The sequence below is a fragment of the Danio aesculapii genome, chromosome 16, assembly GCF_903798145.1.
Source record: "Danio aesculapii chromosome 16, fDanAes4.1, whole genome shotgun sequence".
Taxonomy (NCBI): domain Eukaryota; kingdom Metazoa; phylum Chordata; class Actinopteri; order Cypriniformes; family Danionidae; genus Danio; species Danio aesculapii.
In genome coordinates, this window is record NC_079450.1 from 28,539,919 (window position 1) to 28,558,074 (window position 18,156).

Consider the following 18,156-nt stretch of genomic DNA (forward strand, 5'->3'; position numbering starts at 1 on the left):
TGTTGCAATGGAACGTTCTATTGAGTGTCACCTCTTGGTCATTCTGAGCTCTTTGTCTTAGTGTTGTCAGTTGTCAAGGTGTTGCTGTTTGCACTTGACCAAGTTCAATACCGATGGTACGAGTGGAGCCACGCCAATTTCGTGAAGCTTCACTCGGGCCCGTCTGTGCTGTAGTTCCTCACGGTTTGCATACGTAAACAAAACATTGCGAGGAATATTACGTTTGTTGCTCGAAATGTGCCGCCGAGCAACATTGCAGGTAATCCGGCACGGACTGGCACCCTGTTAGCCCATGCATGCTAGGCAGCTAGCAACACAGGTTCCGAGGACCCTCAGGGAAACAGGGGAGGCCAGTAGTGGGACCTACTGCCAGGGTAATGGTGGGTGGGAGCAGCGTGTCCCACTTTTGCTTCTATTTTAAACTATATATTTTTAAACTTTAGTTTACTATAGTCTAAAATACACATTAGGTCCTTTGTGTGAACTGTTTAATGTTTTGTTTTGTTTTTCAGCAGGCCAGGGTTGTTGAGCAAAGCCTTCAGAACAACACGCTCAAGACAACAACGATTTAGGTATATGTGCGCACCTATTATAATGGTTTCTCCGTTTTTGTTCTTCCGGTTTGTTTTTTGCAAGATGAGTTTGCAAATCAAACACATAAAGTACTCTTTCTAAACACCTGAATTGTGTTTTTTTTTGTCTTAGAGCTCACTGTAGTGTCCTACATTGTTATAACACTGAATGCATTTGGTTGACAATATTAAAGTGGTCAAAGAAATAAATAGTTGTTACAAATATACCTTAATTTTAGTTCGGAGTATTAAAACTCGTAATAAAATAAATAAATACAATTTCTGAAAAATGTTATATGTAACTTCATCAGAATTGAACTGCAAATTACATGTGTTTTTTCCTGGGAAGCCTATCTTTCAATTGTAGTTGTAGTTTAAAAATGCGTTTAGCATAGGCTACTGTTTTTATAAAGGTAGCCTGTCAAGTTTTGAAAAAATGGCATTAACAATCTAATCAGTGATGTGAATGCATTAACATTAAACTATACATAATTCTTAGGAAGTAACATTAAATCTACACTGTAAAACCCAACAGTCAACTTTATCAAATAAAATGAGTGTAGTTAACTCAAAATTTGCTGAAAGTTAATTCTACTCTACTAATTTCGAGAGGATCACAGGCTTATGATTGATCACGACTGGTCCCGCATCAGCTACATATATCGCGCCAATCAGACGAACACTAAACTCGCTATAAATAACCAGAGTTTTTCACCTTAGTTATCTAGTTAGTCATCTAAATACTCCTCCTCCTGATAGGGGGGCATGGCAGCCCAGTTACCACTGTTGCCTCACAACAAGAACGCCACTGGTTCAAGCCTTTATCGCGCCAGTTGGCGTTTCTGTGCGGAGTTTGCATGCTCTCCCCATGCTTGCGTGGGTGTTCCCTGGTTTTCTCCCACCATCCAAAGACATACAATATTAGTAAATTGGCTAATCCAAAGTGGCATCACAGACAAACTATAAGTCAGCTATATCTCATAGCTATTTCTAACACATTCACAAGCAGATGGGTTCTCGAGACCTATCTGAGCTCGAACTCCCCTCTCACCCTTCAAACGGGAGCAAGCCCGTTTGAGCATATTCTGAGCTAGGGCTCTCTCCCGGGACAGCATGCCAAACACACTTTATAATCAATCATTAGCTAAGTGTGAACTCTTGAAAAGAGAGATATAAGAGGGAAAATGCAAGTTACATTAACTGCAGAGTAAAAAAAATACCAACAAAGCAAAGAAAAGGGTAAGTAAATTACAATTGTATAAAAGTGTATGAAAATAAGAGGATTAGAGGAAAGCTATTGAAATCAAATCATAGACAAATCAGAGTCATTAGACAACAGTTTTTCAAATAGTACCTAAAATCTGACAATTTTTTGTTGTCACACATAAGGAAAGATTTGAGAATTGACTCAACTTCAGTCAGAAAATGTCAAAAAGTAGGGATTGAAGCTATGCATTTTTGACTATGTATAAAAAAATTTATAACAAATAATTTCTTTTAAACCAAAAGAATGGAGTGTTTAAATAATTGAATTGAAGTATTGAATCTGAACAAATTCACACATAAAAATTAAACATATTAAAGTTTAACGGCAGGTTGATTTGTTCCTAAAAGACTTCATTTGACATGCAAGACCCATTTTTTGACAGAATTGCAGTAAAATCACATTGACTGTTCTTTAAAAAAACTATATTTTTTCCTTTAATTCTTTGATGCATATGGGTCAAAAGTGACCCGACTGACTTTCTGGCTTTCTATATCTTTGCAATGAATTAATTCTTTCACTTGAAATTCCAGGAATTTCTTAGCTAACTTGTTATTTTTTTAATTTAAAAAAATTTGGGGGGGTATATTAGGCAGTATTTATAATAGGGAATGTTTAATGCTGAGGTAAACTGATTTCAAATTCCCAGCCAAGCATGAAATTACATAAGAAATGTATTTCAGGCTCATGTTGTGCATTAGAAGTTGTTTTAGGGTTAAGAGTCTAGGTATTTTACCTTCATTTTTAAATTACGCACTTAATTGTGTTACAGGAAAAGTCTGTAACTGAAATCATCATCAACAATAAAATGTCAGTAGGCTACCTTTTTGATGTATTGCCTATTATACAGTGTAACAAATCACAAAAAAAAACTATGGCAGTGTGAAATTAATAATTGATACTTAACAACATGTTGTGAACATCTGTTGCATGTACTGCTTTGCTTGCCTTTTTCTCCCTTGTTGGGTTGATAAAACAACTCTTCCTTCTTCTTTTTTCCTCCTATGGCCACCAATCACGGCGCGTTGTTGAAATCACGTGTTGCCGGCTCCCTGACGCAAAACCTCCGCGACTCCTACTGATCGTTGCTCCATGTGAATGTCGTCGATCCACTTATAAAACCTAATTTGACGAGGTAAGCAGGCAACAATTACTTTATTCTAGGCGACAGTGCAATCCTGATCAGCTAGGATGACACATATTTATCGGATAGCATCGGCGGTTGCTGGATTTCTCAAATTGTATGTTGATAACGAGCACGGTTTCATAAGCTTATTGCAGCGCCTGCCCAAAACGGCAAGGTCAGAATAGACTTCTTCCCATGTCAGATAGCAAGAAAACGCAGACATCTGACAGATCTCTGCACGACGTTTACAAGCAGTATATTTAAAGCCAATAATGATCTGTTTTAAAGATAAAATTATTATTATTAATTATTATACTACTAATAATAATAGAAATATACGGAATAATAGAAATGTATAAATTACACAAACACTAAAGGCCAAGAACACTACTAGTCAGAAGATGGGAAACATTAAGATTTGTTGATGTGTTTGAAGGAAGTCTTTATTTCACCAAGTCTCGATTTATTTAGAAATACAACAGTAGTATTGTGAAATAATTCTTAGTTTATATAACTGTTTTCTGTGTATGAATAAAAATGTATTAAAAATATAATTCCTTGCTGTGACATAAAGCTGGGAGAATTTCTGAAAAATATTCTTTGCAAATTCTAATTAGTGAAATCATATTATCAGCCGATGACCATCAAAGTACATTGCTCACAGTCAAATAAATAGTGCTAATGCTAATATCGTATTTGCATGTGATTTCAGAACGACCATTCAAAGTACCTTGATAAACAATTTAGGGAGCATGTCACATGTTGTCACTGAACGAATGTGCGAATATAAAACCAACTTTACCTCAATCGATTTGGTCTAAAATTAAAATCCTAATTAATTGAATATTTTAACTTGATTACGATCAATGAACATTTAATTAATAATTTCTTTTATTTTATTGCTCTCATAGTTCACTGACAGATTTTGTACAGTAAATGTGCTCACATATTACAAGTGAGAGATTTTTGAATGAAGTGTGCATTACTTGATTTTAAAATAATTGAAGGAAACACACACTATCTACTATCTATGATTATTTATTGAACATCAACGTTGAACAACTGAAGTTAAAACACACATTGCCTAAAACCAACAGTCACTTTTTTCTTATAAATAAGTGAAAATAAATAACTTGCACTTGTGAAAACAAAATTAATTATTTTCAATGTTTTTCATATTAAACATAGAAAATAAGTAGAATCTCTGTTGTATATCCTGTAAACAATATTTTAAACAGAGCATTTCTTGCATCTTCTGTAAACAAATAAATGAATGTAAATAATAATTTTGATGTAATGGGGAAAAATGCTGTCTTAAGGCATCTCTGGCGTAGCTTCCAATCATCGTCAATGTAGTGCAAAGTAACACAATAGTATCAAACAGAGCAGCGTCGCGTGACTCCACATGGTAAGGTGAGTAATTGAAAAAGCCGACCTGGAAAATTTTGATTGATTATTGGTTCGGAATGTTGATTTCGATTGCTTTTTGATTAATCTCCCAGCCTTACTGTGACATTGTGACAGTTTTTAAATCGAAATGATATTTCACAAAATTGCTGTTTTATTGTTTAATTTGTATTTGTTTTATTTCAAACACATACAAATATCTTAAGATAAATTTCCAAAGTTTTTACCACTAACATTTTATATAAGCATCATTATTACATATTACTGCTTAGGGCTAGGCGATTAATCGAAAAGTAATAGAAATCGACATTCAGAACCAATATTCGATCAATTTTTTTTAGTTCAATTATTTAAATAATTTTCCCTATCGTGTGTGGAGTCACGTGACCCCGCTCTGTTAAGGCTGATTTAAACTTTTGTGTCGAACGCACAAGTATGGTCTGGTGCAGCTTTTACATGGTCACATACTAGCGCACTTCTCAAACAATGTAACTACACATCACACGTTTGCACTACACTGACGATGATGGGAAGCTGCATCAGGGATGCCTTGAGACGTCATATTTTCTATTACAGTAAAATTATTATTTACAATAAAATTTTTGTTTACAGAAGATTCAAGAAATGCCCTTTTCAAAATATTTACAGTATATACAAGTTATTTTATTTAGAAGAGATGCTGCTTATTTTCTGCTTTTAATATGAAAAACATTGAAAATAATTATTAATAATTATTGTTTCTAAAAGTGCAAGATATTTATTTCTGTTGGTTTTAGGCAATGTGTGTTTTAATTTCAGTTGTTCACCGTTGATGTACAATAAATAATTATAGATAGTAGATTCAATTAAATTCAGTAGATACTTCAATTATTTCAAAATAAATAATTGTAATATGTAAGCATGTTTACTGTACAAAACTTGGTGTACTATGAGGGCAATATATATATATATATATATAATCGTAATCGTAATCGAGTTAAAATGTTCAATTAATCGAGATTTTGATTTTAGGCCAAATCGCCCAGCCCTATGACTGCTGTTATTTTTTTCTTAGCTGGCCTTGTTTTTGTTTATCTGAGACTTTCTTTTAATATACTATACATTCTGTCTGTTTGATTTTTAGGTGCACAGCTGAAGATGTGGGTGCAAATGCTTTGATTGGTTGTTCAGGAAGTCTCCTTTTGAAAATGACCACCAGGCTGCTGTGCAGATGGGCACGATGGTTTCCTCGCAGCCCTCAGACTGCCATAGCCTCTGCCCGCCTGCAGACCTCCACTGTCCACCATACAGAGCCTCTATGCTTGATGACTCTGTCTTTGATCCGACCTTCTGTTCGGCATCTCTGTCAGGGAAATGAACTGGCTAAGATAGAGGAGGCAACAGTTCCATATGAACGTACAAAACTGATCAGACTTGTGGAAAAAGCATCCACCCCAGACGAAGTGCTTCAGTTGTGGGATGAGCACGGTGGATCGGGCAGTGAGGCCGCCAGGTGTCTGATCCAGCTGAACTTGCGGGTCGTGGAGAAGGGAGGAAAAGAAGTTTTGCTGGATCCTCGCTGCAAGAGCATGCAGGACACTTTAAACACTCAGGTAAGCTTGAGAACTGCTTCAAAGAAATTAGAGATACAGGCCTCTTTCATGAAAAATTCATAATTATAAGAGTAAATTCAGAGTAATTTCAGCCTAACGCAGACAGGCCTTCTCCAATACTCTCCTCCGGATTCACAAAACAATTTGTAAACATTAGATTAAAGAGTTAAATGTTATTTTTAATATTGATGATTTTCAGTCATTCCTAATCACATGCTCATTCGCAATTAGCTTAATCCCTGACAATAAATGACAACTATGTTAATGAAGCATTGATGAACGCAGTGAAATATTCTGGATTATCTTTCTCTCTGGATACTGTAGGTTTTGCTTCTGTATATTTTGGTTGCATGGCTTTTTACAGCTGAGATGCTTGGGTTGCTGTGATTTGGATTCCAAAGGCTAGGGCTGTACAATATACAGTTGAAGTCAGAATTATTTTTTTTTCCGATAGTCTACAGAACAAACCATCGTTATACAGTAACTTGCCTAATAACCCTAACCTGCCTAGCTAACCTAGTTAAGCCATTAAATGTCACTTTAAGCTGTATAGAAGTGTCTTGAAAAATATCTAGTAAAATATTATGTACTGTCATCATGGCAAAGATAAAATAAATCAGTTATTAAAACTATTGAAAAAAATCTTTTCTCCGTTAAACAGAAATTGAGGAAAAAAATAAACGGGGGCTAATAATTATGGGGGGCTAATAATTCTGACGTGTATATAGTTTCAATCGATATCCCAATGTGATTATTCGCAATAGTCACGTCGTGAGCACATGGCTGTTGAGTCCTGGATTATAATTTATCATTTTGCAATTTTTATTTAAGCCTGTGACTGTGTGAGGGTTTTCAAAGCATCCAGGCCCAAGAAATTATACTTTTTTAAACTTATTAACGATTATTGAATTGTCTATAAAATGAAGACTATGCAGTATTATTTACTTACTGTACACCTGAATCCAGTTTGACTCATTGGAAAATAATAAAACGCTGTTTATTTAATTGGTATCTTTTTCTTTATTGAGTTCATCTATGCTTGCAGATTGTTTCCTGTATTTTATGCATATGTACTCCCCTGCAGAATCATCCCAATAAATCTAAAATGATAAATTCTTTCCAAATAGTTGTTCAACTCATCTAGTGAATCTGTATTCATATAGCAATATATATTGCAGAATAAAAAAATATTCCACTGTTCAATATTTTTCCAATATCGTGCAGCCCTAACTAGTAGTATATCATATAAAATATATTATAAAATGAAGTAACCAGTAATATTGGCTTCTCATTTGTTGTTCAATTATTGTACAAGTACTTGAGGATTGGATGGCTGTAAAAAAGTGACAATGGCAAAAGCTGTTTTACCAAAATTTGCAGCTATCAACACTCAGCTACAAAAAACATTTTAAATATTTAAAAACTCAATCCAAAACACTCTAACAAATTAAAAGCTTTTATTTTTAATCTGTAACTGCCTCTCTGGCTATACCACTAATTGTACTCTCTCTCAAAAAAAAAAAAAATTTCTAATGCTTTGCTTCTTAGACACCTGAAACATGTCTATAGCACTTGTTCACTGCCGCTCTTATAGTTGTGTAAATTGCTTCCTTGTCCTCATTTGTAAGTTGCTTTGGATAAAAGTGTCTGCTAAATGTAAATTTACCTGGCCATAATATTAAAAACAAAACTTATCATTATGCCGGTGCAACAAAATTCAAATTCAGTTATCAGATAACAACACTAAACTTAAACACTAAAGTTTTGTGCAGCATTTATGCATTTGCACATTTCTTTCTTACCATCTAATACTTGATAGCACTTAAATCCATATATTTACATCAGAGCAGCTTTTTATGAACAATTTACTCACATTAGTTGTCCTCATGTTTCATAAATTGACTTATTGAGTGAATATGTGTTGTTCTCTCACAGTTGTCCACAGTGTGGAATGGATCTCTGGTGGGTCTTTTGCGTACTCTCACCATGTTAGGTCTCCCTGCCGATGCTCCGCTACTCGGCGCCATCCAGAATGAAGTGCTCTGGAGGATCCGGCGCCTCAGCTATCGTCACCTGTCCTACCTGGCAGACTGGGTAGCCTTTCAGCGCAGAATGGGGTAAGATTAATATTTTAGCTAACAGCACTTTTGCACTCAATAAAACTCTACCAAAATGAATACCCATGGCTTTTGATTCCAAATGGTCCTGAGCATGTTCACTGAAGTCTGAAACAAGATTTCTTGTGCACAAAGTCACAGGTGAGCTAACACAGGCATAAATGTGTGTTTCTTAGTTTGTTAGAATGATATCTGTTCTGGATGTTGCAACTTTTAAACAGTTCTTAGAACTATTACCAAAAGAAGTCGTTTTCTGGCATGTTCACACAGAATGAACTGATAAAGGTTTTAGTTTCTGAAACACCATTTGGCTGAACTACTAATTATCTCCTACTTAACAGCAGGATGTAATCCAGCACAATAGGAACTAGAGTGAAATAAATGTATGCTGATTGGATGAATGCAGGCCAAATAAAAGTGTTACTAATGCAGAGTTCAGACTGCATGATTTTAGCCCCGATTTTGACTCGCCGACAGGTTTTGAGAAATTGCTGACAAATGCCTGAAATCATAGGCAAATCGGTGCTCGTGCACGTGAGTAACAATCACATAGTATGAATTATCAAAGATGCGATCTGTGAGAATCGCAGATGAGTCGCCGACGCCTGTGAGATATTTGGCATGCTAAATATCTGGAGCTGTCAGCGATTCAAATTATGCCGTGTGAAATAAGTTTTGATTGAAAATAACATTGCCGATCACCTACAGCCAATGAGAGAGCAGCATCCACTAGCATGGGTACCTGCAGGCCAGCGTGAGGTTGGGTGAGATGTTAAAAGCGCTACTTATCGGTTTATTTGGACCCAAGAACTGGAGGAAAAACTACTTGAAATTTGGCAGGAGCGCCCGTGTCTGTTTGACGTGTCATCTGAGCAATTCCACAACTGGATCGGAAAAAAAAGTTGAGGAGAAATTGATAATTCCCTTAAAACCTAGCTGAGCAAAATAAGTTTATTTTCTACCACACTAGAGACTTTTTTCTCATTATGTAGTTGATAACAAAATATATACTACATGACCTCACGTTGTTTTCATGTCATGTTTGGTTGTGAGAGGTAGTTTGGACAAAGTTGTCGGCAATTCTTCCTATTTTAAACTCATGCAGTGTGAAACCTCCTGTCGCCGATCCATCTTGCTGTGTAAACACAGCACAACGGAACGCTAGCCCAGATAGTCATGCAGTGTGAAAACATCCGTGGCACGGCTACTTTGAAAATTATGCAGTCTGAACTGGGCATTACACATACTGAAAACTAATGTTAGTGCCGTTTAGCTGTTGCCTTTTTAAGTTTGTCTTTCTCAGTGAAAGCCCCCACTAAAGATTTATGTAATGACTATTCATTACTAAAACAAAGTATTTAAAAAAATACTTAAGATCTTGATAAATAAGAGAACCTGCTGGTATGTTCTTATAATGTCATTACTTGTGTGTTGATAGGTATGAAAATGATGTGCTTACCTCAACCCTATTGAAACAACTGGAGCTGCGCTGGACTGAGCTGTCTGACAGTCGCACCATAACCATTCTCATGGGCCGTGCTTCACTTTTCACCCCCTCTCTCATAGATAAACTGGAGGACAAAGTGGGTGCTTACACACAAACACAAAACCAACAGCATTTATATAATTTTTAAACTGCAAGATGTTGCATTAAGACTTGTGTTACTTGCTTGTTTAAAAGTAAATTCTCTATTGTGCTTTTCAGGCTCTGGAGTTGGCAGAGAGTTTTAGCGCAGAGGATATGCGGAGGGTGGCATTAGCACTGGCCGCTCAAAACAGAAGGGCTGTGCCATTGCTACGGGCTCTCTCATACCACCTGAACCAGAAACCCTCCTTTGAGCTAAAAACGCCATTGTTGCTTGATATCGCCTACGTTTATGGTTAGTAAGGAAGTTCGTCATTGCATGGGTTTTGACTTATGCTTTCATAAAGAGCTGTACAAATTGGGGCTGCACGATATTATAAAAATCTGACAATGCGATATTTTGTTTTGCTGCGATATATATTGCAATATGAATATAATTTCATCAGATTTTAACTCTATTTGGAAAGATTTTTATTTATTTAGATCGACTGGGCAGATTAATTTTTTTCAATGCAGTGCATCTGCACAAAATACAATTACAAGCATATATAAATACGACACAATAAAAATAAGTGAATTAAAAAGTGCTTTATGGTTTTCTGGGGAGTCTAACAGTATTTAAATATAGAAATCGAACAATTAAATGTAAAATAACATGGTCATCATTGTATAATTTTTATGCAGTAATATAAAAATAGTATTTAATAATATCTTTATTTTTAAGGCTTTAATAAAAAATCTAATTCTGTGATGTGACTATTGCAGATACACACATTGTGATATTGATGCTCAAAGGATATATTGTTCAGCTCTAGTACAAATCTAATTGTTCATTTTTTTCTGAATTAAAGGTAAACTGAATTTTAGCCAGACACAGTTTCTCAAGCGACTCGCATCGGAGCTATTGCCCAGGTTATCTGAGCTGAGTTCCTCTGAAGTCAGCCGTTGTGCCAAGTCTCTTGCCTTACTCAAGTGGCTCCACCTGCCTCTCTTTGAAGGCTTTGCTCAGGTTAGAGTCTTTTTCTTGCAGGGAATCAGCACCACCAAATGAATTCTGCTGCCTTTAATGGCCAAATTTTTACTGAGTCTTCATCTACATTGCTTTATTCTTTACTCTATTTTCATTTTCTTTCAGCACTATGTGAGTTATAGTGAAAAGTACAGCACTCTGCAGATGTGTAATCTCCTCATGGCTTTCGCCAAACTTAACTTTCAACTCGGCAAAGAGCAATTTTACCAAAAGGTAATATACTTATAACAGTTGTATTGTTATTTTGCTTAATTAACTGCAATGCAGCACATATTTTTGCATGTCATTTGTAATATTTTTTTATTTGTATGGCTATAGGTGCACAAAGCTTTGGAAGATTCCTTTACGGGTTTAGAGCCCTTCCTGAAAACAGATATGGTCTGGTCGCTCTGTGTGCTTAACCAGGCTAATTCTGATTACATCTCCTCTGTTACAAAGCCAGACTTTCAAAAGAATCTCTCAGGTACGTAGAAAAATGTGCTGAAAACATTCAGAAAAGGCTATTATCTTGTATAGCTTAATGTTGCACCAATAGACCCTTTTCACACTTCCGGGTTTCTCATTAGCGGAAGTCAACATAGTTGGGAAAACTTAGAGCACAGTGAATGGAAGAGCACAACAAATAATTTTTTTACAATCTTATTTGCTCAAATAATAAAAGAAAAACTCCACGATGATGTTATAAAGACTTTCAGAAAAAGGAAAAAAATTGTGTGAGACTGATGACGGCAACCAGAGGAGAGAATAACGTCAAATTTGCTGTCCTGTCCCATAGACGCTGCATTAGAAACCCCTCGCACGAGCGTTAATTTGATTTTTGTAATTTGAAACAAAGATGATATACTTCATAAATACATATAAATGTTCTTACGTTTTTTTAAAAATAAAAATGTCAAAAACTTTAAAGGATTTAAGATGCTGATGTGACCGATAAGGGCGTCATTGTGAAAAGGGGACATGGATATTATTTGCTGTTCACATTCAGAACACTTGGTGGCAGCATAGCCTGACTGACTAATGGCTTGACTTTTAGGGTTTTATTTAGGCAGATCTAACAAACACGCATGGGGTCCATAAGATGTTTGTTTTTATTTTGTTTACTGAGCTGCTTATTCAAAACGTACATAAATTTCTTTTAAATTTGTTCTAAAATTCAGAATTGGCATAATGTTTGATAGGGATTATCAAGGAATCATGAAATAATTGTATCAAAATTCACTTCAAAATAATATATCATCAACTATGATGCTTCAAAACATTCATGAAGCGATTTGAAAAATAAGATCAGAGAAACTAACAAAAGTTCAACTATACAGTGTGCGATTGACATACAAGAACAAGCCTAAGTGGTTCATGTGTCAAGCAGACATGCTTGAATTTCAGTGCCAGGTTTAATGCTGTTCATTTTGTTTGCGAAACATTAATTTGGGATGAAATATCTTCAGGTCTCAAATAGTTTTAAACATTGATAATAATAATTGTTTCTTGAGAACCAAATTAAGCTTTTAGAATGACTTTTGAAAGATCATGTATGTCTACATAATAATATATTGTATTTAACAAAAACTATGTAAAGGCTTGGTCTTTAAAATACATTTTAAAATCTTATCAATTCCAAATCTCTAGATGGTTTTACACTTTAAAATTAAATTTATCTAAAAAAAAGATGCTATTTTTTATTTATTCACTCTCATCTCAGTTAAAGTCTGTATGCTGTGAATTTCATCCCTCCTCATGGAACACTCATAGTGATCGAGGCGCTTCACTATACTGTACCTCAAAGATATTCTGCAGTAATTTTGATGAATTTGTGTGTTTTCTTGACTTATCCAGCAGGTGGCATCGAGGGTCGGACTGAGAACTATCGGCAGAAATTGCTGAATATCTGTGCCTATGCTCAGCTGGAGCCTCTAGGACTCGCTGTTGATGCTTCTACTGTGTCGCTGCCAGATCTTCAGAGTAAAGGAGAGTCCAGTAGTGCTCTGCAGAAAACCCTGCACACGGCCCTCTGGAGCCTGGCCAATGAGCGAAAACAGGCCCTTCGCACTGCTGTCAAAACTCTATATGGCTGGACAATTGGTGAGTAGCAACTGTGAATGCCAGGATAATGTAAACAGAATGGATTTCCCCAGGGTTACATGAGTTTGATTCCCATTCATTTGAAGTGCTTAGGTGCTGTGACACACAACAAGCCAGCATTGAGACCATCTGTGAGTGTCTTTGCAGCTAGTTTTTGCATTATGTTCCACAATACGGCTCTACTCAGGCTCACACTGATAGCAGTTTGCACAATTTAGTGTGTTGGAGATGTCAGTGAGAGAGAACGATTTGATTGGATGTTTAGTGGTGCGTCTTACGAAACCAGTTAGCCCATTAATGTCGCCAATTAAAGTTCCATTGTTACTGATATACGGTGTCATGGCAATAATAGTCAGACCGAACCTTTTTTTGAATGTATAAATCTGTTAACTAATGTGTTCTCCACAGATGGGGAGCTGGTGGTCGATTCAGAGAATAAGCCTATAGATATGGAGAACTTTAAAGCCCCTCATCTACCTGAAGGTGGTGGAGCTGATGCCTTACCTGAAGGGGCACGACGGTAAGTGTTAATGCAGATACCTTGACTGAAGTTACAGATGCACATACAGATATGGTCTCTCACTGTGACAGTGTTTTGTCTACTTGCAGAATCGCATTTGTGGCTTGGGATTTTTCAAGCTTTTGTCTGAAGAGCAAGGACCTTCTGGGCCGATTTGCGATGCAGAAACGCCACCTACAGCTGGCTGGGTTTATAGTGGTGGAGGTAAGACGCAGTAGAAAAAACCTTTGGGTTAATTTTAAGTATTGAAGTCCACTCACACCAATAAGGAGAACTAAATCACTAAAGTTATCTTGTTATCTGTCGCTGTAAATGTTCAGTCAGTTTTGTCTTAATGGATGTCTGGGGGTCTCGTTTATTAATACTTGTATGACTTATTTTGCACATAAATTTGGTTCTTAATAACCTTTTTCTAACGTTAGAAAGAGCTCTTTCAAATGGACTATCACTTTTACAAGATTAGTCATCTGAATAAAACACCTACACCATCTCCATGATAGTACAGCCTTCACTCTTTTATTTTCATCCCTTTCTTCAAAGATATACTGTCTTTTATAGACGTCCAGCTTGTGTAGTGTGTAAAATGTGTGGGTGTGTTTATATGAGAACCTAGAAATCTCTAATCTGATTGGCTGCAATACTCTGCAATATTCTTCTAGTATCAGCACTGTTCCAAGCTTTTCACCCATGTGTATAACTATAACTACTGTATAAGCGGAGGAATAAACTCAGTATAGTTTTGTAATCACTGTGGCTGTTTTTGAGACTTTTTTAGGTGATAATGTAGATCTTTAGATTTTAAATATGAGGTTTAATTAGAAAGATGCCGTCTAATTGAAAAAGTTCTAATGACAATTTTCACAGCCATATTGCAGTATTAATTGTGTGATGTGTATACAGCATATATACAGTGCATGTCATTTTATATAGTCAAGTATTAGCCCTCCTGTGAATTTTGTCTGTGAATCAGACATTTCCCAAATTATGTTTAAGAGAGCAAGGAATTTTTCACAGTATTTCTGATAATATTTTTTCTTCTGTAAAAAGTCTTATTTGTTTTATTTTGGATAGAATAAAAGTTTTAAATTTTTTACAATACATTTTAAGGTCAATATTATTAGACCCCGTAAGCAGTATTTTTTTCGATTGGCTATAAATCAAACCATTGTTATAAAAAGATTAGCCTAATTACCTTAACTTGCCTATTTAACTTAGTTAAGCCTTTAAATGCCACTTTAAGCTAAATGCTAGTATCTTTAAAAAATCTAGTAAAATAATATTTACTGTCATCATGGCAAAGATAAAATAAATTAGAAATTAGCTATTATAATTATTATGTTTTTGAAAATATAAAACGTATAAAAATATAAAGAGTGGCTAATTATTCAGGAGGGCTAATAATTCGTATATAATAAAGTGCATGGTGTAATCGAGCATCTGTGACCTGCAAGATCACTAGTGTTGCAGTAGTGTTAAAACATAAGTAAGCAAATTTTGATTAGGAGTCAGTTCACATGGACATTAGGGGTCAGATGTACACGAATAGATGTGCATCATTTAATGATGGTCTCACGTAAATAGTTCTTATTCGATACACTCTTATTATAGTGCCTCTTTAGTTCCGTAACCTGATTAGCCCTATTCCTATTGTCATTGCTATTACATGGCAGTCAGTCCCCCTAGCTTTGGGATATAAATAGCGGCAGTAAAGACAGAACTGCGGAAAAGGACTCAGGCTCTGTCTGCAGCATATAGGCCAATCCTGTTAGCCCTCTGCCTCCTGGGGTACAGTTAGATGGAGTTGGCTGGACTTGTCTTGACTTCAAACTGAGCACAAAGCTGGCATAATGCTCCAGCCATTTGAGGTGTTAGATGAGCCATTTTAATAGGCCAGTGTTCATGAAGCCTAGATGCGCAGATATTGATAGTATACTAATTTTATATTCCGTGAAAACACAGGCCCTTAACACATACACACTAGGAAGACTCAGACTTAGTCTCTTCCAGCACTTTTTCTTTACAAAAGTTGTGATGAGAAAGAAAATGGCTAGAGCAGGAGTGTCGTTTTTAACTTGCAGGTTGCAGATATCTTTTAAACCACACACACAATGTGTGCTATTTGTGATGTGTGCCACAAATGCTAGTCTTGTCAACAAAGATGCATTGCAGTGCGCCTCGCGTTTTTCGAACGTAAAAGTGGTTTGGGTGTGATCAGTCCCTTATGTTTCCTGCGCGTCTCGCGTTTTAAGTGCCTTCCGCATCTCACGTTTTTGCTGTTGCGCGCTGTGCACTAGCCGCTGAAAAAAGTAATCTCTGAACTCTTTCTGCTGGTCAACGCAATGAATCCTCATAAACAGCTTGAATCGATTGTGAATCTGTATAAAAGAAAAAATAAATAAATAAATAAATAAATAAATAAAAATCGGCCCAATCTCAGAAATAAATAACTATTTTACGTATTGTCAGAAAAGTGGCTAATTCCTACAAATTCATGAGATATCATTTGTATGACAACATAAGATTATTAAAGGGAGGCGTGCCCCCCAACCCCATCCCTAACCCTATCCCCCAATCATACTCATTTTCTTTTCGGCTTAGTCCCTTTATTAATCTGGGGTCGCCACAGCGGATTGAACCGCCAACTTATCCAGCATTTGTTTTACGCAACGGATGCCCTTATAGCTGCAACCCATCTCTGGGAAACATCCACACACACTCATTCACACTCATACACTACGGACAATTTAGCCAACCCAATTCACCTGTACTGCCTGTGTTTGGACTGTGGGGGAAACCCGGAGGAGAACATGCAAACTCCACACAGAAACGCCGAATGACCCAGTCGAGGCTCAAACCAGCAACCTTCTTGCTGTGAGGCGACAGCACTACCTACTGCGCCACTGCGTCGCGCCCACCCCAACTCATACTAAAATGTACAAATTAATTTGTATTAGTTATTAAATCAAAAAGTTACAAACTGCATTGAGATTGCATTGGGAAAAATCTTGCATCCTCAAGCAAAATTTCAAATTTCATGGTCAACTACTTAAAGGACTCGAATATCAGCCTTAAGAATTCACTGAATTTTAAATGCCGCCACACTTTGTCTCAAGCATATTCATTTCCACAAGCTCACTCATTGTGTGTTCCCCTACAGGTGCCGTACTTTGAATTTCTGGAGCTGAAGTCTGACTGGCAGAAAGTGGCATACTTGAAAGACAAATTAGGGAAGGCAGTTGCTGAGGAAATGGCTAAGTGAGCTCTCTAAGCCTGTCAATAACTTTAAGTGCTTTTGACACAGGCTGCTCACAGACATCAACAGCCCAAGACAATAACATGACTTACAGGTGAGGGAAGGACACAGAAAGACAATACTGCATACACGCAAACCGCAGAGAGACAGTTACAGCATCCTCAGGTCCCATGATCCACCCTAACATCAGAGTGGGAATCAAACGTGTCTGGGAACTGTGATCCATCACCGCAGGAACAGAAAGTGGAGCCTCCAGAAAACAGCAGATGCTCAGAAGAAACAGAATTGCGCATTCGCTGCCTTCCCACTACAAAAAAGTAACTCTAAGCCAAAGAGCTAGAGAAATGAAAGCGTGTGACTGATCTGAAGTGTTCGCCACAGGGGGAAAACAACTCCATACCAACAACCCTCAATTATCTGAGCTGTGTGTTAATCGTAGACATTCACATTCTCTACTTCCACCTATAATAAATACATACACCTTCTGTTTGTGATGCAGTTGCCTAGACAACACATGTTGCCATGGAGACAGTTATGCTGAAGGTGTATTAATGGAGAAAGGGATTGAGAGTTCAGTACTTGAAGATACTTAGCACACACTTCACAATTCACCACTTTATTACCGATAATAAGAAAAGAGAAATGATATCCACCCACTCTGTTTGATTCAGTTGGTATTTGTACATTTGCATATATTCATGCATTTTAGGTATGTAAAACAAGGCAGTATGTAAGAATATACATATCAGACGTCATCAAATTTTGTTACTTTAATATTTATTTTGGAAATCATTGCGCTCTGGGATATTTAAAAGTATTTGCCGGTCTGTTATTTGCTGTCAGATTAACTTACTGTGGTTACCTATAGTGGATGTTACTCTCTAGATCTTTTTTGAAAGATTTTAAGAGATGTTTTTCACTCAGACTTCCAACTAAACAGCCGTTTCTCAACCACGTTCCTGGAGGACCACCAGCTCTGCCCAGTTTCCATGTTTCCTTAACCAAACACACCTGATTCAGATCATCAGCTCATTAGCAGAGTCCGAAAGACATGTAATGGGTGTGACAGGCAAAGGAGACATTCAAAACATGCAGTGTTGGTGGTCCGCCAGGAACGTGGTTGAGAAACACTGAACTAAGCCGTTTTTGTGTTTGCAATTTGTGGACATCAATAAATCAATCTCATATTTTTATCAAAGAGCTGTATTTGGCTGGTTCCCTCTCTGTCTGCAGTCCTGCTATGATGTTTTCTGTTTCATCGTGTAATGAAAGTGACATTTAATGAAATATAAAACTGGTCTTAATTTATTTTCCTATCAGCAAAGACTTCATCAGTAGACAGGTTGGTTTGGCTTGCTGTGGTGCTGAGCAAATGGCCTGATATTGAAAAGAATGTAATAATATGGATAAGAATGTAATAATAAATGTGTTTTTAATTATGGGCTGTCTAATATCAATCAACAAATTAAATTATGCTTTGTGTTTTATCTTTATAGTACTTGTTACGTTCACATCACTGCAGAAAACTGTTGTTAATCACGTTAATTATTTCTGGTATTTTGTTTTAGATCATAGCTCTCAATCTCAATTCCTGGAAGGCCGCAGCTCTGC

General features: G+C 36.6%; 1 protein-coding gene across 2 annotated transcripts; it reads left to right on the forward strand.

Moving 5' to 3' along the window:
* Window positions 1-2,868: 2,868 nt before the first annotated feature.
* tbrg4 (transforming growth factor beta regulator 4) lies at window positions 2,869-17,743 on the forward strand. Of its 2 annotated transcripts, none has more exons than XM_056475651.1 (12): window positions 2,869-2,971; window positions 5,493-5,961; window positions 7,897-8,078; window positions 9,517-9,661; window positions 9,784-9,958; window positions 10,515-10,672; window positions 10,799-10,906; window positions 11,012-11,156; window positions 12,527-12,772; window positions 13,181-13,292; window positions 13,382-13,496; window positions 16,450-17,743. In XM_056475651.1, the coding sequence occupies exons 2-12, from the start codon at window positions 5,557-5,559 to the stop codon at window positions 16,549-16,551; spliced, it is 1,893 nt and encodes a 630-aa protein (XP_056331626.1). In that variant the 5' UTR covers window positions 2,869-2,971; window positions 5,493-5,556; the 3' UTR covers window positions 16,552-17,743. The 2 variants fall into 2 exon arrangements, with proteins under 2 accessions (XP_056331626.1, XP_056331627.1); XM_056475652.1 differs by having other exon boundaries at window positions 12,530-12,772.
* The last annotated feature ends 413 nt before the right edge of the window (window positions 17,744-18,156 follow it).